The sequence below is a fragment of the Penicilliopsis zonata genome (genome assembly GCF_001890105.1).
Source record: "Penicilliopsis zonata CBS 506.65 unplaced genomic scaffold ASPZOscaffold_2, whole genome shotgun sequence".
Taxonomy (NCBI): domain Eukaryota; kingdom Fungi; phylum Ascomycota; class Eurotiomycetes; order Eurotiales; family Aspergillaceae; genus Penicilliopsis; species Penicilliopsis zonata.
Genome location: NW_019208912.1, coordinates 1596116 through 1619214, shown reverse-complemented (window position 1 = coordinate 1619214; position 23099 = coordinate 1596116). Strand labels below are relative to the sequence as shown.

General features: G+C 52.3%; 11 protein-coding genes across 11 annotated transcripts; 7 read left to right on the top strand and 4 right to left on the bottom strand.

Moving 5' to 3' along the window:
• Positions 1–163: 163 nt before the first annotated feature.
• ASPZODRAFT_13256 (hypothetical protein) lies at positions 164–2308 on the top strand (the record flags this gene model as incomplete). The annotated part of the gene is made up of 3 exons (XM_022723053.1): positions 164–608; positions 667–812; positions 872–2308. The coding sequence occupies 3 exons, from the start codon at positions 164–166 to the stop codon at positions 2306–2308; spliced, it is 2028 nt and encodes a 675-aa protein (XP_022584676.1).
• A 42-nt stretch (positions 2309–2350) lies between these two features.
• Positions 2351–4445, bottom strand: ASPZODRAFT_1120025 (hypothetical protein). Its single transcript, XM_022721031.1, has 2 exons — positions 4347–4445; positions 2351–4287 (listed from the first exon to the last, which is right to left on the bottom strand). The coding sequence occupies exon 2, from the start codon at positions 3960–3962 to the stop codon at positions 2439–2441; it is 1524 nt and encodes a 507-aa protein (XP_022584675.1). The 5' UTR covers positions 3963–4287; positions 4347–4445; the 3' UTR covers positions 2351–2438.
• Positions 4446–4472: 27 nt separating this feature from the next.
• ASPZODRAFT_1117486 (hypothetical protein) lies at positions 4473–6569 on the top strand. Its single transcript, XM_022721027.1, has 9 exons — positions 4473–4674; positions 4807–5042; positions 5121–5365; positions 5424–5509; positions 5561–5725; positions 5790–5810; positions 5867–6005; positions 6067–6163; positions 6246–6569. The coding sequence occupies exons 1-9, from the start codon at positions 4629–4631 to the stop codon at positions 6555–6557; spliced, it is 1347 nt and encodes a 448-aa protein (XP_022584674.1). The 5' UTR covers positions 4473–4628; the 3' UTR covers positions 6558–6569.
• Positions 6570–6638: 69 nt separating this feature from the next.
• On the bottom strand, positions 6639–8757 carry ASPZODRAFT_13253 (hypothetical protein; the record flags this gene model as incomplete). The annotated part of the gene is made up of 5 exons (XM_022723043.1): positions 6639–6647; positions 6704–6938; positions 7002–7183; positions 7240–8102; positions 8157–8757. The coding sequence occupies 5 exons, from the start codon at positions 8755–8757 to the stop codon at positions 6639–6641; spliced, it is 1890 nt and encodes a 629-aa protein (XP_022584673.1).
• Positions 8758–9010: 253 nt separating this feature from the next.
• On the top strand, positions 9011–15157 carry ASPZODRAFT_1120079 (hypothetical protein). The gene is made up of 8 exons (XM_022721032.1): positions 9011–9267; positions 9345–9469; positions 9529–9678; positions 9745–11999; positions 12055–12284; positions 12341–13488; positions 13552–13803; positions 13866–15157. Exons 1-8 carry the CDS (start codon positions 9177–9179, stop codon positions 15120–15122), a joined length of 5508 nt encoding a protein of 1835 aa, XP_022584672.1. The 5' UTR covers positions 9011–9176; the 3' UTR covers positions 15123–15157.
• A 382-nt stretch (positions 15158–15539) lies between these two features.
• ASPZODRAFT_110293 (hypothetical protein) lies at positions 15540–16356 on the top strand (the record flags this gene model as incomplete). Its single annotated transcript, XM_022720992.1, has 3 exons — positions 15540–15679; positions 15770–15875; positions 15990–16356. The coding sequence occupies 3 exons, from the start codon at positions 15543–15545 to the stop codon at positions 16071–16073; spliced, it is 327 nt and encodes a 108-aa protein (XP_022584671.1). The 3' UTR covers positions 16074–16356.
• On the top strand, positions 16185–17653 carry ASPZODRAFT_1117064 (hypothetical protein). The gene is made up of 3 exons (XM_022721024.1): positions 16185–16255; positions 16410–16876; positions 16942–17653. Exons 2-3 carry the CDS (start codon positions 16609–16611, stop codon positions 17601–17603), a joined length of 930 nt encoding a protein of 309 aa, XP_022584670.1. The 5' UTR covers positions 16185–16255; positions 16410–16608; the 3' UTR covers positions 17604–17653.
• A 50-nt stretch (positions 17654–17703) lies between these two features.
• On the bottom strand, positions 17704–19827 carry ASPZODRAFT_13249 (hypothetical protein; the record flags this gene model as incomplete). Its single annotated transcript, XM_022723036.1, has 4 exons — positions 17704–18714; positions 18819–19367; positions 19432–19499; positions 19569–19827. The coding sequence occupies 4 exons, from the start codon at positions 19825–19827 to the stop codon at positions 17704–17706; spliced, it is 1887 nt and encodes a 628-aa protein (XP_022584669.1).
• A 384-nt stretch (positions 19828–20211) lies between these two features.
• ASPZODRAFT_128775 (hypothetical protein) lies at positions 20212–20953 on the top strand. The gene is made up of 5 exons (XM_022722111.1): positions 20212–20305; positions 20358–20388; positions 20447–20459; positions 20512–20581; positions 20647–20953. Exons 1-5 carry the CDS (start codon positions 20291–20293, stop codon positions 20824–20826), a joined length of 309 nt encoding a protein of 102 aa, XP_022584668.1. The 5' UTR covers positions 20212–20290; the 3' UTR covers positions 20827–20953.
• Positions 20954–21140: 187 nt separating this feature from the next.
• Positions 21141–21984, bottom strand: ASPZODRAFT_128774 (hypothetical protein). Its single transcript, XM_022722110.1, has 2 exons — positions 21900–21984; positions 21141–21775 (listed from the first exon to the last, which is right to left on the bottom strand). The coding sequence occupies exon 2, from the start codon at positions 21603–21605 to the stop codon at positions 21246–21248; it is 360 nt and encodes a 119-aa protein (XP_022584667.1). The 5' UTR covers positions 21606–21775; positions 21900–21984; the 3' UTR covers positions 21141–21245.
• Positions 21985–22326: 342 nt separating this feature from the next.
• Positions 22327–22967, top strand: ASPZODRAFT_13247 (hypothetical protein; the record flags this gene model as incomplete). Its single annotated transcript, XM_022723031.1, has 1 exon — positions 22327–22967. A coding segment is annotated over one exon (641 nt), but the record flags the coding sequence as incomplete, so codon positions are not given.
• Between the last annotated feature and the right edge of the window lie 132 nt (positions 22968–23099).

The following is a 23099-nucleotide window of genomic DNA, read 5'->3' as shown; positions in this document are numbered from 1 at the left end:
GTGAGCCCGGCAGTGGGAAATTTATCAGATCTACAAAGGTGAAGGTGGGGGAATTCTTGGGAAAACTTCTCGCCAGCGAACTGTGGTGGTCGAGACTGCTATAGATTGAGTCAGCCGGGTGTATCTGGTCGAGGCTATACGCCCTCGAAAAGCGACCGTTGATATGGCGAAGAAGAACAAGAAATCCGCCGAGCACAAAGAGCGTGTGGCAGCGAAACAGTCCAAGAAAGCTGCCCAGAAAGAAAAGAAGGGCAAGACGAAGGGACGCGATGCAGATAGCGATGCTGAAGACGTGGATCTTGACGATATCTTGGCGCAATATGCGGAGGAACAAGCCAGATACTTGAAGGTCACTGAAATTGTCTCTGGTCCGCCTACCCCGCGATCGTCTGCAACAGTCATCGGATCTCCTTCGAATCGGAACGAATTGTTGATCTTTGGGGGAGAATATTATGACGGAGCACTTGCAACCTTCTTCAACAATTTATATGTGTATCTGATTGATCGAGGGGAGTGGAGGCAGGTCACAAGTCCCAATAGCCCTCTTCCGCGGAGCGGACATGCCTGGTGTCGTGGAGGAAACAGTGGCGGAATATATCTGTTTGGAGGTACGTTGTTCCTCGCGATGATATGGTGTATCTACTAATTCCATATTGCTGTGTGCAGGTGAATTCTCCTCGCCTAAACAAGGAACTTTCTATCACTACAACGACTTTTGGCATCTGGACCCCGCAACCAGAGAGTGGACACGGTTAGAAACCAAGGGAAAGGGCCCGCCGGCGAGAAGTGGCCATCGGATGACTTACTATAAGGTGTGTTTGTTTGAGAAGCCAATCATGTCTAGATATTTCGACTCATCTGATGTGTATAGAACTACATCCTCTTATTTGGCGGGTTCCAAGACACTTCCCAACAAACTAAATACCTCCAAGACCTATGGATATATGATTGTTCCAAGTACACTTGGTTCAGCCCCAATCTGCCTACCGCAGCGCAGAAGCCAGATCCTCGCTCGTCCCTCTCCTTCCTTCCTCATGAAACCGGAGCTGTGATCTACGGTGGCTATTCTCGCGTTAAGGCCAGCACAGGAGGTGGGGGGAAGCAGATCAAGGGTGGTCCACAAAAGATGGCTTTGAAGCCTATGGTTCATCAGGATACCTGGTTCCTTCGCATCACTCCGCCTGCAGACGAAGCCCCCTCATCCACAGGCCCTACAGTTAGATGGGAACGGCGAAAGAAGCCGGCAAACTCGCCGAATCCAACCCGTGCAGGTGCTACCATGGCCTACCACAAAGGCCGAGGTATAATGTTCGGTGGTGTGCATGACGTCGAGTTGACCGAGGAAGGCATGGATAGCGAATTCTTCGATACCCTGTACGCCTGGAATACTGACCGGAACCGATTCTTCCAATTGGGCCTGCGACGTCCTCGGGCTCCGGGTAAGAAACAGGCAAGCCAAGCAACAAAGTCGCGCAACAGAAGCAAAGCCGACGAGGAGGAGCTTTTGCGTAACCTTGCAGCGCTGGAAGCAAAGGGTGGGATTCAAAATGACGACGGTGAAGATGATATGAAGTTGGATGCTGTCCCTGAAGAAGAGCAGACCGAGCCAGAAAAGCCGTCCATTGTTCGCTTTGAGATGCCGCACCAGCGATTCAATGCTCAGCTGGCTGTCCAGGACGATACGCTTTTCATCTTCGGCGGAACATTCGAGAAGGGCGATCGCGAATTTACATTCAGTGACATGTACTCAATTGATCTCGTCAAGCTTGACGGTGTCAAGGAAATTTACTACACCGAACCAGTGAATTGGGGCGCCTTGGATGAGGCCGACAGCGATGAGGATATGGACGACGAGGACGATGAAGAAGGGGAGGACGAGCAAGAAGAAGACGATGAAGACACCATGTCCCTGGACACGTCTGTTTCTGTCGCCCCCACGGAGCTGACTATACCATCTGTGACGCGCGAGATGGAACAACTAGATGTTGACGAGGCGGAGGCCGAGCCGACGGTAGTGGACGGCAGACCGCAACCACGACCGTTCGAGAGCTTGCGTGAGTTCTTCAGCCGCACGTCTGAAGAGTGGCAGCGCCTCTTGATAGAGCGGATGAAGGCCAAAGACTCGTCGGTCGAGAAGACGGTCAAGGAGTTGCGCAAGGAGGCGTTCGATCTTGCAGAGGAGAAGTGGTGGGATAGTCGAGAGGAAGTTATGGCTTTGGAAGATGAACAGGAGGAAGCTGGGATTGGAGAAGTAGTCAGCATTGCTGACCGGGGGGAACATGGAGGCGGTGCCGGGCGTCGTCGATGACCGTGGTCTTCGCACAAGTTCTATGTGGGTAAATAGTTCTTCTATATTATATAGCATATACCACTTATGAAATTATAGGAGTGGGATATTAGTCTGGCCCACCACCAGTTCATAAAAACAAGTCCACTGCTCACAATCCAGCAACATCCTCCAAAACAGACTTGATAATCTCAAAGTCTCTCTTCTCGTCGACTCTCCAGTTGGAAATGGCGATTCTGCACGCTGGCTGGCCGTCCCAGACGGTTCCCGACACGAACATCTTGGAGGTTGCATTGATCTTTCCAGCGAGGTCACGGTTCAAGGTTTGGTCTTTGGCGCGGAACAGCACAACCATATAGACTTGCTGGACAAGTTCCTCCTCGGAGGGGGCCTCCGGCAATGCAACATAATCGGGGTGGTGAAACAGCCAACCCGCCACCAGCCTGGCAAGTCGGATCTGACGCTGCAACATATTTCTATATCCATGTTTGCCGTAGGAGAGGAGCGATGCGTATGCCGGTAGAGCTCTGAACCGCCTCGAGTTTTCCAGACCAATGTTCAATGGTGAAGGAATGCTTGGACCATGGTCCTGTGCACTGCTGGAAGTCAGATACGCCGCATTCGCGTTTTGGAAGACGTTGCTCGCGATCTCCGGGTGCCGGCACAGGAAGAATCCGCAGTCGTAAGGGACGTTCAGAAGTTTATGGCCGTCCCCGGCGATGGAGTCGGCCAGTTCTATTCCCTCGCAGCCTTGGCGGATGGCAGCGAATTCGGCACTGTCGTCTAGCACTCGCCCAAAGATGCCGAAGGCGCCGTCAACGTGCATCCAGGCGCCGTACCGGTCGCACAGGGCGCGCAGCCGGCGTAACTCTTCAGAGCCTCGCGTGGCAAACTGGCCTGTGTTCACCTCGCCGCAGGAAACTGCCACAATGGTGGCCTTGTCGGCCTGGGCGAGTTCCTTTTCCAGCTGGTCGTAGTCGAACAGTAGACAATTCTTGTCTCGGGGAATGGCCCGAACGTTTGCCCGTCCGATTCCCAACACACCTGCTGCCTTGCCCAGGGACGAATGAGGCAAAGTAGTGAGCACCTGAACTCCCGTCAGGCCTGCGGCCTGGATGGTTTCAAAGAGGCCCGACTCTCCAACACTAGATATCGAAACTCCCTTCCTCTCAGCAGCCGCCTTCAGGACGAATTCTCTCCCGAGTGCCAGCCCCAAGATGTTGCTCGCAGTGCCACCGGTGGTAAATGTGCCGTTCTGCCAGATGGTGCGTTCCAGACGCAGTAGATCAGCCAGCAGACCAAGCGCGTTGAACTCAACATCCGTTACGATCGAATGGCTAGGAATATGAACTTGGACATTTTGATCATACGTGGAAACGACGTGGTCGGCGAACAGAGCAGCAGGGGTTGCTCCGCCAGTGACAAAACCGTAGTAATTTGGGCTGATGCTGCCGCCGTTGAACGCAGGGACAATATCGTTCAAGATATGCTTCTGGATCGATTGGAAACCGGTTCCTTCTTCAGGGAGCGACGCAGGCAATGACTGTCTAGCTTTCGCCAGGCATTCCGGTGTTGGGAGCACTCCCGACTGCCATTCCGAGAACGCGGTTGTCCAGAGAGATTCCTGCAGTCGATGAATCTCGTGGGCTGTGGTCTGCCGTTCTGTGAGTTCCATGGCGACTCCGTATACAATGTGGCAGCTCCAGAAATAATTGTTCAACGAGCCAACGGACTGCTGTCCAAGATTTGGATTGGTTAGTGGGGGCCAGAGGACAACTTGCTGGATAGGCACCACTATTTAAATCTACCCTCGGTGTTTGGACAGACATTGAGATCCCGGTATAGATAAGATTCTGAAGAGTAATAGTAATTATGATCGCTACTGTCTTGTTGAATTGCTCTGTTTGTAGCGTTCACCGACCAGTGGTGTGGTGGTTTCGAAAGCAGTACACTCCCGGCATCGCAGGGGTAAAAGGCATCAAGGCCTGGCTGCCTTCAGCCTGGAAATCATCGAGAAAATGTCAGTAATTGTACAATAATCACAAGAATAGTATCCTACCTCGTAGCCTCGCCTGGTTGACGGTTCTTGTCTGTCGGGGGGCAACGCGGGGGCGCCAGCCCGAGCCCGCTTGGGAGGAAATCAATAACGGCGCTGAGCTGAACTCTGCCTGCCCCCAACGTTAGCTGAGAGACAACAAACAACGTGATAGTAGCACTCACTGATCCGAGTGCAGAGCCACGAGGCGAGAAATAATTATAGAGCCAGATCTGAGAGCTACCTATCATCTTCTTGCAACTTCCAAGTCTCTAGATTAGCGGAAACCCTCCTCTCTAGCCCACCATGGTTGTGGCCAAGCTCATCGACAAACGGCTTCACAATGTGCCTGGTACGTCCATGGTTTTGACACGGCGTGCCCATTGACTGTGCTCTACATCCATATGCCTTCATGTTTAGGCTCTGGAGCCTTCGTCGAGAGACGCTGTGGACCGGTGTTGATCCTCCACTAACTGGCTGGCAGGCCGGTTGCGAGTCGCGGAGCTCTTCTTTGACGTCCCTGTCGACTACAGCAAACCAAACGAGGCGACTCTGCGCCTGTTCGCACGCAGTGTGCGTCGGTTCAATACTCCCGTAGAACCGACCAAGGAGGACAAGCAGCTGCCATGGCTGGTCTTCCTCCAGGGCGGTCCCGGTATGGGATGTCGTGCCCCGCAGGAGTATGGCTGGATTAGCACTGTCCTGGATAAGGGATATCAGGTATTCTTTCGCCAATTACTTCTTTTTTAATGTGTCCTTCAATTCGATTGCAAATATCAAATCCTGATTTTTGTTCAGGTTCTCTTCCTCGATCAGCGTGGTACTGGCCTCAGTTCGACCATCACGGCCGGCACGTTGGCCCGGCAGGGCAATGCGATCAAGCAGGCTGAGTACCTAAAGAATTTTCGAGCCGATAACATTGTGCAAGACTGCGAGGCTATTCGGAAGTGTCTGACGGCCGAGTACCCCGAGGAAAAGCGCAAGTGGAGCCTCATCGGTCAGAGCTTCGGCGGCTTCTGTGCCGTGACCTACCTGTCGAAGTTGTAAGTAGCCCAGACTGAAGGTGTGTACGGATGAGAGAGTATTGATCGATATGTGCAGCCCCGAGAGTCTGACGGAAGCCTTCATCTGCGGTGGGCTTCCTCCCCTGGTGGACACGCCCGACCCAGTGTATGCCCACACTTACGGTACGTCTGCGGTCAACACCAGATCGCTGCGTGTTTCCTGACTCTCAGCAGGCAAGGTCGCACAGAGAAATGCGGCGTACTATGATAAGTTTCCCGAGGATGCAGACCGAGTGAAGCGCATCCTCCGCTTCCTGAAGGACAACACCGTAGCGGTGTCTTCTGGAACCCTTACGCCAGCGAGATTCCAGCAGTTGGGCATCTTGTTCGGCGCGCACGGTAAGCCCCAGCTTTTATACAGGACCCAACATATGACGAAAACACAAAACTAAACATATTCTAGGTGGTCTGGATACCATGCATGGTAGATTGCTATCTCTGGTTCCGAGTCTGTTCTCTACCCCTGGCTAACCCACGCAGATCTCGTCCTGCGAGCATGGAACGATCTGGAAACCTTCGGTTTCTTCACGCATCCCACGCTCAATCTGATTGACAACTACGGCGGATATGACAATAATATCATCTATGCGGTTCTCCACGAAGCGATCTACTGTCAAGGGTAGGTTACACTTCTGAGTATATGAGTCTAGCGATTCTAACACTGTGGTTTATCTTAATAGCAAAGCATCTTACTGGTCGGCGGATAGGCTGCGTTCGTCGCTGCCCCAGTTTCAGATTGACCACGAGAAAGAACAGATCTTCTTCACGGGTGAAATGGTCGGTTTCCAAAACATCAGCCTTTTGCATTGAAGCTTCACTCAGGGAAAAAGAAACCCCCCCTCTGGCTGACATCCACCAGATCTACAAGGACATGTTCGACTCCTACTCGGAACTCCAGCAGGTCAAGGAAGTAGCAGACATCCTCGCCTCAACCGATGACTGGCCCGTGTTGTACGACGAAGCCCAGCTCGCCGAGAACCAAGTCCCCGTCTACGCAGCTACCTACGTTGACGACATGTACGTGCATTTCGACCTGGCCACTGCCACCGCGGCCAAGATCAAGGGAATCAAGCAGTTCATCACCAACACCATGTATCATGACGCGTTGCGCTCCAGGTCGGATGAGCTCATGCGCCAACTCTTCTCCTTGCGTGATGACTCCATTGACTAGTCTATGAACTGCGGTCTCTCTCTCTAATCTTTCCAGTATATAGAAATTGGATAAATTGATCGTATATATGTCTTAAAACTTTTAGAAGATCTGCTCATATTAGTCAGATACCTCTCAACGGAAACGTGTCTGTGGGATCTGCTTACCGCTCCGCCGATAATGAACAGCCGTTCTTCCTCCCGCTGGACCCATTGGACGATCTTACTGGCACTCTGGGCCAGTGCGTTTCGGCTTGCACTCGGACCAGAAACACAGTAGAATTCAAACAGGGGTGTCACCCATGCGAACGAGCTCGCGAACTGGGAGGCGCAGTGGTGGATTTTGATATGGGTGTGTTTGGAATGTACGCCGGCATGGAGGTTGTTGTAAACGGACATCAATCTTTGGAAAGAAAACCAATGCATTAGCTCTGCATGGAGACGATTAAATTTGATATCAACATACCGTTGTCGCTTCGAGACTTCGCTGAATTCGGGCTCGTAGGAAGATGCCGTGAATTGGACATTCGCTCGAGACTTATAAATGAAATGGTGGAGGGGGATCCCCGGGACAATGTCCCCGACAATAGGGCGGCCCTTTTCAATGGCTGCTTTGATGATTTTGATACTTTCATTCTTTTCCATTTGCTTTGTGTCCTGTTAGTCGATTACTGGCTTTCTGAGTCTCTGGTAAGTAGACTCACCTCAACAAATGCATTTCGCATCTCCTGTAGCTCGAAGAAGCTTTCCTTGTCGGCGCTTATTAAAATGATCGCTACCGAGTCTTCCTTTGTGGCGGCCTCGTCTGCGATGGTGGCCGTTTCGCTGCGGAGGTCGAGGAAGCTAACATACATGTACAGATAACCGCTGCTATTGAAGCCGGGAAGGCAGACTGGGATCCAGCTCTCGCCGCCACCAGCTTTCACGCCTTCTGCTTCAAAAATCATGTTGAATAGAAGCTGTAGATCCCCGGGGTGTAGGGAGTGCTTTTTAGGCCGGACGACGCTTACAAGTCGTCCGCCGGCCACCACCAGTCCGTAAAGAAGACTCTTCACTCTGGTCTTCATCAAAGCATTGTTGATCGCTTGGCGATGGGCTTTGCGGATACGTAAGCATTCCAAGGCAGAGAGGAGAGTGGACGGAGAGCCTTTCGTGAAGCTGTCAGCCAGCGTCGAAAGGAGAGTCTCAGACCCCTGAAGCGGCCGCTTCAGATCTGTGGAAGGACGAATGGAGAAGAGATGCGTTAGGGACGGTAGGGTCAGGGTGGACAAAATCTGCATATACAGTGCCTCGAGTTGAAGCTTGAGCTGGCTCTCACTTTCCAACATGCGACTTATGGCAACGAGGTGCAGTGGACCGCGAGTAACAACCACGAATTTCGTGTCCCCTGCGGAAAAGCTCTGTAGGTGGTCATCTGAGCCTTCGTAAAACGAGATGATGGTTTGTATGATGCCAATATATGATGATATCAACCCGCCTTCACCATGCCTCGTCCAGATTGGCTTGCCAGCCGCGGAAAGAATAAGGTAATGTTTCCGTTTGGCCTTCCATCTAGCAAGGATAATATCTGCTCACGCATCAGATGAGAATCTTGAAACAGCTGGAAACAAATGCCACAAACCTTCGTTGCTTCCATCTTCATTCAGCTCTCCAACCGGATCAAATTCTCGAAGGAACTGGTCCACACTATCATCCCTGAGCCCTGGAAATTCCAGAAGACTGGCGGCATCGCTCCGTTGGCTCCCCGCCTCCGTGCCAGAGAAATCACCGAAAAGGTCCTCCACCTGACCGGCTTCTGAGCCGGGAGCAAAGCTTCGGATACTTGCAGAGTCCCCGGCCTCACTCACTCGTGAGCTGCTAGGCTGGCTGAGACTCGCCTTGACTCGCAGACTCTCCGGAAGACTTCTCAGGCCTGCTCCTGCGGATACCTCCCTCACACCATCCGTGTTCGGTTGTGAGCTGATCTCGGTCAACGAAACAGCCGTTGTAGCTTTCCCTTGTAAATTCTCAGGTACTGCCGATCCGGCTGCACGTGCAGAAGCGCTTTCATCGGCCAACAAGTTCAATGAATCCGGTCGGGGAGGCAAGGGCGGCCGCGGTCCTTCGGGACTCACGCTTCGATTTCTAGACGTCGGAGCAGGGCTTTGTCTCTCCGAAGAACTGCGATCCCGAAGTTCTTCAGATAACTCTGGCGTACCGTGATCGTCGTTCGGAGGATCCATCTCTTATCTCTCTCACCGTGGGCCATCAGACGTTGCCTACTCTCAGAGCAGCCAAGCTTCTTCAACCGGGACGATTTTCGGGACAGGGAAACGTCATCATGAAGAACCAGTCAAGGTTCCAACCTGCGGTAGTCTGGAAATCTCTGCAGTGCTGGTGAGATGGGAATGGGCCGTGTAAGATCGTGGGCGAAACGGCGGCGGGGGAGGTTGACGTTGACGTCGGAAGGGAACTCGCCCAGCAGCTCTAGGCGGCCACGAAAAGGGTCAAAACATCTCCGCCGCGCCTGCGTGGCCTTCTGGCAGCACTGATTTCCTCGTCCACCCACCAAACCTCGCAAGAGAGGCTATTTCAGATGCGCGAAATATGACGGAGATCGGCTCATCGCTTCTCTGTCGATTTACTGTCTCAGCCAGGCACCATGAGCCTTGATCCGAGTGCCTTTCCGAGGTCCAACTCCCCCGCAAGCTCCGAATGCTCCCTGTCGCGACCGCGACTACGAGGGAAAGAAGGTCTGTTGCAGGCTTCACTATTGGGAATACGTTATTAGAGCGTGCCAGACCCAGCTAATTTGCTTTTTATGCTACAGATGCTCTCAGAAAAGACAAGAGTTATCGCCGATATGCTTCGAGCGTCGAGAGGGCCTTGTCCTTGTTCGACAACGCGTTGCAGGAATGGGCCGATTATATTTCCTTCCTCAGTCGTCTCATGAAGGTGATATAAATACAAGAGCTGTTTTCTAGTTCTTCAGCAGGAGATTGACGTGATGCCAGGCGCTCCAATCCCATCCTCCCGATCTACCTATTGTCCCTCACAAGGTTCTTGTCTCGAAGCGACTCGCACAATGTATGAACGCATCGTTGCCATCAGGCGTCCACCAGAAGGCACTTGAGACCTATACATATATATTTGACTTGATCAAGGTGGGTTGGCTCTTGACAGATCAGTGTCCCGATTGCTTGTCGCTAACGTGGCCTGTTGCCTCCCAGTCCGACGGACTTGCGCAAGACCTATCTTTGTACCTACCAGGAATCGCGCCTACTCTGACATTCGCGTCTCTGTCGGTCCGCCCATTATTCATATCTCTCATAGAGACATATGTTCCAAATCTGGACCCACTAGCAATCCGACCGGCGTTGAAATCGATCATCCTCGCACTGCTCCCGGGACTCGAGGAGGAAACCAGCGACGACTTTGAGGCGACCCTGCGACTGTTCAATAAGTTCCGCCATGTCTCGGCGAAGATGGGGGGCCATTCAGGTGATCCGGATGCAGGAGCCGACGGCCAGTATTTCTGGCAGTGTTTGTTCCTCGCATCCATCACCAATCCCAGCCGTCGACTAGGGGTACTTGCATATTTGAATCGGTTTCTCCCCAAATTGGGGGTCGCGGACTTCCAAGCTCTCGGGGATGGCCAGGCTCAGAAGGATACACCCGATGATATGGCGGTAGCAGCGAAATCTGTGATTTCTCCCGAGCCAGGCCTCCTCGTTCGCTGCTTTGCTTCGGGCCTCAGAGATGGGCAGTTGCTTGTCCAGCGGAATTTCCTCGATCTTCTAGTGACCCATCTGCCACTCGACTCCCCGATTTTGCAGTCGAGGATCACAGGGGATGATCTTCAGACTCTTGTCCTTGCTGCTGTGGGAGTGGTAACCCGTCGGGACATGAGTTTGAACCGGAGACTTTGGGGTTGGCTGTTGGGGCCTGAACCTGCCAACGATGGCAATGAGAGTGCCTTTTTTGGGTCTCCTAAACCGACGTCCGACAATGCTCGGCCTTCAACAAGCAATGGGCAAGAACTTTCTCAGTCTCAATACTTCATCCAGTTTGGACTGAAACCCTTGGCGAATGGTCTTCTTGACATGGTCAAACAGAGATCCACCGTGCCGTCCGAGAGGACAAAGCCGTTTCGAATCTCTCTGTCGCTTATGGATAGATGGGAAGTCGGGGGTTCCATCGTACCAATGATCTTCCTTCCTGTATTGGAAAGTGTCCAGGCCTTTGAGAGAGAGGCTTCTTCTAAAAGTCACTTTGATGAAGCCTTTCGTAGTGCTAGCGCCTTTTTCGATGGCGTCGAAAGCGGCGTCATCTTCTCAGAGTTACTCGGTCTCGTTGACTGGAAGTTGACGGATCTACAAAACAACATCGACAAGGTCTCACACAGCCTGAAACTGGCACAGTTCATCTTGGACAATTTCAATTTTCGCGAGGAAGACATGCTTCTGATCCATGTTCCCTTGCTAGTTCTATCAATTCTTGTCAAGATGGGCGAATCACACACTCTGAAAGACGAAAATTTGCTGTCAAACAAGCGGACTGTCTCCCAAGGATTGGGGAAAATGATGAATTCGCTGTTTGGCTTATTATCGGAAAGGGCCTTCCTGACAAAAGCATTCCCCAAAAAGATGGCAGTGGCTGCGACGGCAACCGACGAGCCTCCCACTACTGGGATACTTGGTAGAATTCATGATTTCTACGAGCAAAGCAAGACCAGCCTGGATCTCCCTCCCCTGCCCTTCCATCCTGAGCAGTTGGTGCAGTTGATCATTCGAGAGGTCTATGGACAGGCTATATCTGCCCTCGAAGACGCGGATGAAACACTTCTGGTTCATGAAAAATCAAGCCTCTTGATCGCCATACTAAAGAAGCTTCCAAAATCGAACATTTTCAATGATGGAAGATTCTATTCAGCAATTCATAACCGGTTGGCCAATGCGCCAAGCAACCCATCTACAGCATCGTTCTCTGTGCTGTCTTCCATCACCTCTTCGGTGACAAGTCTATATCTTGTTCAGGCTCCAGGATTCTATATAAGTCACGACTATGTCTCTGATTTAATCCCTCCACTTGTTCAGCAGCTTTGGCAATACCTGTCGCCGTTGAGCCCCAAGTTTCACGTTGAGGCTGTCCGATGCCTTTGGCTCTTACATTCGGTATCTTGGCCAGATCACTTGGTTGAAGCATCCTTGGCGTCTTTGATGATCGATTCGTCTTCAACCGGCCCGTTACATCTTTCATCGGAGGAACAAGCAGAACACTTCTTCGTCCTATGGACCCACAGTCAAGGAGGACTGTATGACCATCAACCCAAACAATCCGTCGAACCTAGGGATCCTCAGTGTTCCTACCATTCTTCTATGTTGGAAAGACCTCTTTTTATCGTGTTGGACCTCATCTTTCAGGGGGCGAGTGAAGCATCCCAGGAAGTTCAGAGATGGCTGCAGGATCTACCATCTATCCATAGGTACGACAGATTCCCCCGTTGAACCGTACAAGTCTCGATCTAACATGTTTCCAAGAGTTCTCGAGATCGTGGTTCTGCGATTCAATGAGCTTTTCTTACGAGCAGAACGTCAACGTTCAGACAAAGCTGGCAGCTTAATCGCGGTCGAGGACTTCAGGGAATGCAACTATCTGCTACGGACGATCTCCAATATTCTTTCCTCTCTTTCCCACCACGGCTGGAACATCCTTCTTAATCATACTCCATCTCATGCGGAAAGATCTCCGGATACACCAGCTTCTGAAGGTGAGGATTGACGATTACTCACGGCGTATAGAGATATCTGACTGATCAATCTACAGACAAAACTGAAATAAGGAGTCTTCATGCAACAGTATTGCAAGCTACGGTGGCCGTCATCACTAGTGAAGTCCCACAGACAGTACAGCGGAGTCCAGACCATGAAAAACTGCAGCAAGCAGCTCTTTTTGTCCTGCGACAATTGCTACTTGGCCCTGGAGCCGAAGAGATCTCAGAATATGGCATAGACACTCTGTTGATGAATAGATTGTCCCACGCCATTGATGATGAGATCAGTGACACGGTTCAAAGTGCCATCATTGATACCCTTACCGCCGCGCTGAAAGTCCGATTTTCTCATGCATATCTGCCTGCGCTGCCACCTAGACCAAAACACCATCGAGCACCCTCACGCGATCGCCTCACGAGCTCCTCCCTTCTGTCTTTGACTAGCGACAAGGCGGAAAAGGCTCCGGCCTTACCTGGATTGCCCCAACCGCCTCCGCAGCTCTTGGATTGCTTCCTCAAGGGACTCAGCTCGCCCAAATCTCGAGAATTTATCGATAAATGGATATTCTTCTTGTGCGAAATCCTACCGATATACTCGGCATCTATTTTCCAGATTCTTCTAAAACTAGTCGAATGTTTCTGCAAAGAAGTCCAATTGTCGTACACGAATCTTCAGTCGGCCTTCAAAGAAACGACGAGCTGGCCGCAAGATCGTGCAGAACATGCCATCATTTCCTTACTCGCGGGCCTCGAGACTTGCATTGCCACTGCTCACGAGCGGTTACTTGTCGAGGAAGCTAACATCCCGGCAGCAAAAAGCCCTGATCAGCAGCACGGATTCTTTGGCAATATGGTCTCGGGGGTTTTCACGACGGACGGAAATCAGTCTCGGTCGACCGCTGCTAATAACAGGCTTACGGTTCTGCTCTGTTTCCAGGATGCCGTACGATTATGTTTCTCTATCTGGTCGTGGGGGGCATCGGAGCGGAGCCCACAGGATCTTGAATGTTTAGCTTCCTTCCAATATACCTCTCTCCGCATGAGAAACCGATCTCGTCGGATTCTTGAGCATTTCTTCAATGCTGAGGCCCTTGAGTGTCTGGAGACAATGGTGGAACTATGGACCAAATCAGACGCTGGCACGTCTGCTTTGATTCTCAGCCTGCTTCACACCCTGGAAGGTTCGCGGCCGAAAATCACAGTCCCTGCGGTCTTCAATGCCATTTATACAAGGACCAACCCAAGCGCGCTAGATCCGAATCGCAAATCCGCGATGACTTCCAGTCTCTCGGAATCAGAGCTGGCAGGTTTCCTAGTCACTTATGCGAAGTCTCTTGATGATGACGTTTTAGACGAGATCTGGACTGATTGCACAACATTTCTGAGAGATGTTCTCAGCAATCCATTCCCCCACCGACAGATCCTCCCTCGGTTGGTCGAGTTTGCTGCCATACTCGGAACCAAGATGGAAAATACCAACTTTGGCGATGATCGCCGGATGAGAAAGGAGCTTGGGGTACGCCTAGAGAACCAACCTGTGCTACGTTGTAACCTGGAAAAATGCTAACAGATCCATAGGATGTACTGTTACGGATGCTCACTGCCGTATTCACCAGCAAGCCGCAAGACTCGGGCCTGCTTGCTCGGCCGTCTCTAGACTCGGACGGGGCGGTAGTTTCGCATGTCGGTCCCGATGACATGCTGAGCATCCTTGCCCGCTCAATGCCTGCCTTGATCACGACTCTGAGCGAGTCGGATCGGATCAACACGGCTGTCATTGGCATATCAACCAATGTGATCGTTCCAATCTTCCGCTCGCGGCTCTTCCCCAATAACATCAACCGTAACGTCATCCGTCTTCTTCAGCAGATAGCCAAGGTTCCTGGCGCGGCGAAGCTGTGGAAGAAAGACGTCGGCGATGCTTTCAACGATGCCCGGTTCTTTAGCTCCCAGCTTGACCTTGTGAAGAGTGGTTGGATGGGGCTTCTGCGGCAATGGGTCCTCGTCGACAAGGAGCGACTTGCCGAGTTGATGTCTCGCCTCCCTCCCCCTAGTTCTGCGGGGATTATGTTTGGCGTGGGCGCATCTGCTGCTCGCCTGGAAGCCGATCGGAAAACCCAACTCAATCTTCGGAGAATCGCCTTGCTTGTTCTTTCTGCCAGCCCCGACTACTTTGTCGGAGAGCTTCCGGCGCTTCTGCAGAAACTCGAGGATCTGTTGGCCGCCACCAGTCTGTCCTCCCCATCATCTGCCACTCGAGCCGAGATATTCATGGTCCTGCGATCACTGGCACTCAAGTCATCTCCGACCGCACTGGCACCGTTCTGGCCGCTGATCAACGACGAGCTCCAGGAGGCCATCTCGGCTGTGCCGCAGGGGCAACAGTCAGAACTGTACAACCCTTGCTCGTTGTTACAAGCGTGCAAGCTCCTTGACACGCTCTTGGTATCCGCGCCAGACGACTTCCAGCTCATCGAGTGGCTCTTCGTGACGGACACCGTCGATGCCGTCTACCGACCCGATCGCTGGGAGCCCGTAGCCCTAGCGGACGAGGTATCGCAGAGTCTAGGCGCGCACGGTGTTGCTTCTCCGACCATGCCGAGCGAGGCCGGAACGGAAAGCAGCCAGGGTGGTCTCAAACGGCCGTGGTTGATCTCGGACTCGATCCGCGAGACGGCCAAAGATGAGCTTGTTGAACGGGTCCTGCGCCCCTTCTTTGACCGACTCAGCATCCATGCCTTTGAAAGCACGTACAGCATGCACCGACCCGACCTTGGGGTCTGTGAAGATGATCTCCTCGCCGATTTGTTCAACGAGAGCACCATGGCCAACTGAGGAAGCGTACAGTAGGAACAAGGAATTCCAGGAATGCAATTGAATTGATATGTACAACAGTTGATTATTCTTACTCCGTACTTACACTCCCGTAAAACACAGGACAAAGATAGACGACCACAGTAGGCTCAGAAACACACTCCAAATAATACCAAAATATCCGGAAAAATTAGAATTCCCTACTTCATCTATTATTTACTATTTATTATCTATTTAAACACATGTGGCTGTGTCGTGCTGAGTCAAAATCCAAGCTCCAGCTGACGCCCAATCACACCCCAGACAAATCCGTAACGTCACCGGTCCAGGACCTCCTCCTTCATCTCCCCCTCCGCGGCATCCGCCACTCTGTCGAACAGTCTCAACCTATCTTGCCAGCATCACCAAGAAATGATCTCGCTGTCTGGTTCTGCATCGCGCATGGCTCTGCCTGGTCTGCGCTCTGCCGTCCTGCCGGGACGCGTCGTCGCCTCGCGAGCGTTTTCTGTGTCAAGCGCCTGTCGCAACGTCGCGACGTCGTTGCCGGCACGAAAACCTGTGGGTGCGTTTCGTGGGGGGTAAGTGGTGAATCCATTCTTATGCGTTTTGAGGGGGGGGGGGAACTGTATGGTAAGGCGATGGATAGATTTATCACTAACTGGTTGCAGTGTGTTTGGATTCCTAGCTGGATCTGTGGCGGCTGGGATCTCCGTCTACTATTACATTCTGGCCGAGTATCGGGTTTCTAACGAGATGTTGACGGAGGATATCTACGTACGTCTACTCTCTTCGCCTTTCTTTCGTTGAAAGGCGATATGGTGTTCTATGCCCAGTCTTTACACTTCCCCCTTTTCTCATGTACTCAGCACTAACTGGGTCTGCTTCTAGGCCCTTCAAGTAGCAACCAGAAAACTCCAGACATATATCACAGAACTGGAGACAAAGGTCGACCAATTGCAGAAGAAGAATTGAGATTGGTATCGTCCGACGGGTGATTGGTTCTGCTTTTATCTCTTCGTTGCATCTGGCTCAGAATATCTCGTTTTTATTTGTCTTTGAATTGATTTTCACGTTCGAGGGTGTCCTGGATCTACATCATTCGGTTCTTGTTACTCAAGAGCTATTGTTTCTATTCTTTTGAATCAAAGTGATAAGTGAGTTGTAATTGCCAATGCGTGATAGGTATATATTTCTTGGGTGGCTTCGTCTGCAAACCAGATACCCCGCCACTCTGTATGCTTTTCATGATTTCTAGGACATTTCTATACAGATATATCATCTTCTAACACTAATGTCTCTCCCTGGAAGTGTTTCTATTCCCATTCGCCCACTTAACCTCCCTCTTGGGTAGCCTTTATAATGACACGTGACCCTGGCGTCATACCCGATGCAAACAAACCAAACAAAAACACGACTTTCTTCATTTGCCCCGTGACTTGATCCAAGTCGCGATCCGCCTCACAATTGACAAACAGTCAGACGGTGCATTTCTGCTCGCTCGCCCGCCATGTATCGCATCGAACTTCTTCCCGGATCGTCCTCACACGTCACCCCTGGATGGTCCTATGTGCCCGACCGCGGCGTCGGACCTGCCAAAGCCGCCATCGCGCCAGCCGTTGGCCGGAAACGAGGCATCCGTGAACCAGGAGGGCGGGGGAATCTTTCGTCAAGACAGTCGAATGCTATTATCCGTCACTTGGCGGAACTGGATCGTGAGAATCACAAAGATGTGCAGATCCCTGTCCCTGCGAGACAGAGAGAGACAGCTGCCAGGGGTGAGCTAGACTTGTGTTTCTAAGGCGTTCGCTATCGCAAATTAGCTAACATAGGATTTTTCTAGCTCCCCGAGCAAAAACAACTACAAACTCGCGCCGTATCCTGCAATCCCAGAAGACGTTCCGAAACTACCTAGACGACGAAGAGGCCGCGCTCGCGCAGGCGGCGCAAACCACCACCCAGCGCCCGAGCGTGTCGAAAGTGACAAAACCCACGAATCTGCGCCGGAGCTCGACTCCCGCCCAAGTCGTGGCCTCAAAACCGGAACCGAAGCGGCAGAAGAAAGTTCCGGCGCCTACAACTGCCGCACCTGAGACAACGCTCTCGGCCTCGACAGGGAAAGAAGGGAAAGGGGGTGAATCAACTGAAGGAAAGGAAAAAGAAAAAGAAAAAGGAAGGGAAGAAGGAGAAGGAGAAGGAGAAGGAGAAGACGGGGAAGATGCTGCAAACACACTCATCTCCTCGCCATTCGACAACGATCCTCTTCTCCGCTCATACATCCCCTCTGCGCCCTCGGAACGTATCATGCAGGCCCTCCTGGCCGAACCGCCGTTAACTTACAACGCCTCGCGGGCGGGGCCCTCAGCCTCGAGTAAACTGCCGCGCGGGTTCTGCTGTATCTGCGGATACTGGGGGAAGATCCGATGCAAGAACTGCCATTTACGCACGTGCGGGCTGGGCTGTTACAAGGTGCATGAGGATTCTCGGTGTGGTGCTTTTTTCTAGCAGTATTGATCTGATAGATCTGATTGATCCGGATTGAGCAGATAATGAGTGATGACAGTAATATAATACAAAATGAACCGATGAACTTGATGTTCTAATTTTAACACTTCAAGTCGATTCCGTTCCGGCGTTCCTCCTCCCGAATCTCGAACATGGTCTGCACGCCGACGAAGAGGACAACGCAGGTGGTCAGCAAAAACGCAATCCCGGCCCACGAGCCAAGCGCCCCCGCCAACAGGCCCTTGAGCCCGTCGAGTCCCAGCGCGAACCCGACCAGGTTGGCGACCATCATCATGAAGACGTTAGCCACGGCGCCTACCCCACAGAGAACACGGTACGCGGTCGGTCTGTTCCGCCACTTGCTCGCGGGGAAGAGCATCTGGCCGAGGATCTCGGGCAGGACGAAGAACGAGATCAGCCAGCCCCACATGAGGAGGCGGAGGTTGATATCATGCCACAGGGCGACAAAGGTGAAGACGACGAAGAAATTGAATACCTTGCGGATTGTGGCTGTAGAAGAAGAAGAAGAAGAAGAAGAAGACTTGTCGCCCGATGATTTTGAAGGCCTGCCAGCACCTCCTAATGGGATGTAGACGTAGCGGACGATCCAGCGGTTATAAGAACGGTGCCAGGAGCGCCAGAAGGCAAGAGTGGAGTAGTTGTTTGACATGCAGCGGACCATATTCTCGGGGGGGTCGATGCCGTCGACGAGGGCCCACAGGCGGAAGAAACGCCAGGGGATGAGCAGTTTGAGCCAGATGATGTGCAGGTTGAAGTAGGCTAGCATGCTGAGCTGGCCGGTGGAGTACATGCTCCAATTCGGGGATGCCTTGGAGATGGCCACGGCGTAGATGTAGTGGAGCATGAGCTCCATACAGAGCAGGGTGAGGAAGAACCGGATGCCGTACAGGGTTGTTCGGGTCCGGGTGAGCGAGGGGGATGCATAGCGGCGCTGCGAGATGTAGTCGTTGAACGTGACGATCGGCCCGGATAGGTACAGAGGCGCGTAGAGCGCGTAGGCCAGATAGTTGCGGCCGTTGTAGGCAGCCGGCTCGGCGGGGATGCTAACGCGGTCTCGCTCCGATAGGGACGAAGGGTCTAGCTGCTTCTTCTTGGGATGGTGAGATCAGTCAGGTGGATAGTTATTTTTGTATGGCAGTGAGGCATTATGTTGGAGAGTTGCAGGCAGCATTTAAATGGGTGGATGACTCTCACCTCGATTGGGCTTGCTGCGGTATAATTCAGACTCCAATGGTAGTCCATGTTAAAGCTGATATGACGGAGCACTGCAAACTTGAACAGCACTTCCCATCGCGGCATCAAGCCGCCGAGACTATCCAGCCAGCGAGCCCAGAGTATAATTGCGGGCTCTTGCAACGATTCCGTCACCGGGGGGGTGAAGAGAAGGACGATGCGCTCCAGCGGGTATCCCGAACACAATTCGTTCGCGAACAGGATGGCAATATTGAACGTCCACGTCGCGGCTGGCACAAACCGCTGTGGCAGACCCCTTGCGATCCTGTAATTCACATACATGATCCCCAGAATCTTGACAGCCGACACGCCATGGAGAACCACGATGAACACCAGCCCGAAATAAAAGTCGAAGCGTATTTGGCGACGCAATCGAGCGTCGCCGGCCGTGCCATCCGTGCCAGAGACTAAGGTATCGTATATACGATGGAGGAGAGGGTGGAGGATCAATAACACCAGGAGGTAGGGGATATTGTCGCGGAAACTCGCATACTGGGCGTCCGAATTGTCCTGTCCACAGCGCCATTATTAGAAAGCCGGCACCAGTCATGAACCACCCCAGAACCACGCATACCACTTTGCGACCGAATATCCATCCGTCAGAGAGGAGATGAGAATAAGTCTTGTAAGTCGGGTGGCTCTCTATCCAAAAATCGGCGTCAGGCAGGGAACAGCAGGAAACAACGGGAAAGAACACGGTACATCACTGACCCTGAGACACATCGACAACCGTCTTGAACATCAACGGCACGCATACGATGAAAAAGAGATAGTAGACGAAGAACTCCGGCGTGTGCCATCTCGGCGGCGAGGCACGACTCGCAATAGCATTGGCGCGGGCATCACGTTCGGCAGGGGTCCGCCTGGAATCAGCAGCAGCTCTGAGCGAGGTGGTACTCGACGCGGTGAGACGAGTATCGAGCGTGTCGAGGGAATAGAGGCGTCGAAGCCAGGAGATAAGAGCGCTCATCTTCTCCACAGCATGGCGCCCGGAGAACGGTTCGGCCTACGGAGGGAGAGGGCGGGATCGAAGGAATCGCCCAGCGCGAGGCATTTCAGGGGCGGAGCGGGGATCAGTGGCCAGGCCAATGGCACGTACGACATTTACAACGCAGCTGGGAGGGCGTTGTTGATTTCTACTCTATTGCCGGGCGATTTTCTCCCGTTCTGGCAGTCTGTAATCGTCATTCGAGGCTCAGAATCCCTCTTTTCTGCTCGCTGGCTGGTATTTCGGGGGGGGGATTTCGGGGGTCTGTTGTGATATCACGTGTCCATGCATGTGACATCCGAATATGGATTAGTATGTCTCTGCCTGAGGCATCGGTGACGCTACCGCATCTCGTCAACCTCAAGAGTCACCAAGGCGAGGCCTATTGGATAGGAGAGATCATCATATACTACGGTGCTGACTATAAACACGACTTTCATCCAGAATGACCACGAAAAGAGCGAGTTTACTCCCCTTGTGTCTGTCTCATGTCCCCCGCCTAACCGCTGCAGATTGCCTTTCGAGTCCATGGCACTGTGCAAGGTAACCTCGCCCTTGGTCTATCATTCCAGAGTTCGGAAGCTTACTGTTGCTACCGCAGGTGTCGGGTTCCGGTAGGACACGATATACTTCTCGTCTGAGTTGGCATTCCGGTTGATTGTGTAGGGACTTTACCCAGAAACACGCCACTGTCTACGGGCTTCATGGCTGGGTAAAAAATACCTCGGATGGACGGGTTGGTTATTTGTGTTCTGTTCTGTTGTCCTGTTAGTCGGCCATGCCCATACTTACTCTTATCAGGTAGAAGGCGAAGCCCAGGGCGAAGAGGAGACGCTGAAAAAGCTCCTCAAAGACATCGATAAGGGCCCTCGTCTGGCGCACGTAGTAAAGCTGGAAAAGAAAGAGGTGGCCGTCGAGGAAGGCGAGGATCATTTCGCCGTCAAACGGACGACGGATTCCACTTATGAGGTTGCTGCTTGATTATCTATGGACTGCGCATGAATTATGAATCTGTTTTAGCATCTATAATAAACCTAGTTTCAAGTATTCCTAGGATTAGTTATCATCTACAAAAATCCTGCCTTTGGTTAGAAAAATACAGAGGAAGACTAAATAAATCATATATCTATCATATTATATATAGATATAGATATATATATATATATGCCTTACTTACACATAAAGCTACCACTGTTCAATTTAATAGAAGAAATATCATATAAGGACCTCACTAACCATCACTATTCAATATGTCAATATATTAACTAGATAAACTCATTCATTATCATATACAACTATTCTATAATTTTGAAATATCTGTATGAGGCCTCACATCCCCCGAATCTAGTATCATGTTGATATCGTATCTATTCTCCGATAAGATTTCGGCTCAACTAAGCTTAGAAACCCCCCTTGCGTCTATCCCTGCCTTGCTTTCTCGGACTCAAGCCAATTATTCCCTCAAAGTACAGTAGAGGCTTGCAGAGCGCCTCCCATATCTGCAGGAAAGCCTCCTGAACGGTGTTTGGAATGTAGACAGGACCGTGTCTTCGTAGGAAGAGAGAGCCTTTGGGCCTCCTGGAAGCAGCCAGAAGATGGTTTCTATCAAAATGAGTTGAGACTAGAGAAACGGTGGATGATGCCTGAGGCAGAGGGCAGCACGTGCAGCTCGGGGGTTTCGACTTCGGGATTGTTTTTCTTGTTGGGATCGACGACGTCTTGTTCTCTTCGCCTCCACTATTTCCTCCACGCCGAGACATTAAGATTGAAGGCCAATCTGTTCGAGGAAATTCGGGCACCCCTAGCATGTGGAATTGATAATGGTCAGTTAATCGGCCTCGGGGGCAGAGTGTCGAGCGTTGGGGAGAGTTCTGCTCCGGGGTCAAGGCGAGACGGGCCAAGTGTTCATTCAGTCAGTGTTGCTCTGCTGGTATGCCTCCTTTCCGACCTCTGTTCAGCCAAGGAATGTATTCCTAATCCTCTCTTTTTCGAGGAGAGAGCGAGGTTTCATTCCCAGGGATTGGGCGGGACTCGACGCTGACCCTTGATTGCAGAGCTCGAGCCACACAACGCTCCAGGGAATGTCGGGTTCCCGCCCAGAACAGTCCATCTGCAGGAACCCACAGCGCGTGATACTGGGGGAGACTATTGGCGGCTCATCTAGGCCATTCTTTGAAACATTGGGTTCCTGCCAGGGAGCTCGTTTGTTTGTTTGCTCGGTGGGAATGGGCGGTACAGTCCACGCGCGCCGAGCATCGTGAACTGCAGATAAAAAGGCCTCAGAATGTCTTCTTTCGAAGCCTGGGGACCCGGACTCTTGAAATTTAGTACCGAAAAAAGTCATTCGTTCGCCCTGCTCGCTCCAGTCATTCTTTTCTCTCTCTTTCTCTCGTTAGACACCACCTTGGTTGTCGAAGCATTCATTTAACCCCTTATAATTGAAAATTCCAAGGAAATAATCGAAACACCAAGTCATCCGAAATGAAGCCTTTCATCGCCGGAATCCCTCTCGCCCTCTTTGTGGCCGCAATTCAGGCTTCAGCGGTCGAGGTGGAGGCTCAGGTCGCCACTGCGGACGAGAGACCCGGCGTGAACGCCCATGAAGCTCGCTCGTTTCCCTTCACAGGCTCCAAGGGTTCGGTCGACGAGGGGAACAACGTCATCGTACCGGTGATTATTCAAAAGCTGCCCGGTCAGACCCCCAAGTCGGGGAGCAATGTCTGGCAGGCTGCACCTTCCACCAATGCTTGGGCACCTGAGTCAACCACCACAGAGGTGTGGGAACCTGTCACAGAGACCGATCCCCCGAAGCCAGTCTCTACATGGCAGCCGGAACCCCAGCCGGAGACATGGGAGCCAGTGACCACATCGGAATGGAAACCGGCCCCGGAGCCTCAAACGTGGAAGCCGGAGCCGACCAATACTGTTGCGCCTGTATGGCAGCCAGAGCCCGAACCCACGACCTGGAAGCCGGAGCCGACCACTACTGCCCCAGTCGTCTGGCAACCGGAGCCTAAGCCCGAGACATGGAAGCCAGAACCGACAACGACGGCTGTTGCATGGCAGCCAGAGCCAGAGCCAGAGAACACATGGAAGCCGGAACCTACAACGACTGCCGCTCAGTGGGACCCCAAACCACCTGCTTCCACTTCCGAATGGAAGCCTGAGCCCACGACCACTGCCCACTGGGAACCGAAACCACCTGCTTCCACCTCCGAATGGAAGCCTGAGCCCACGACCACTGCCCACTGGGA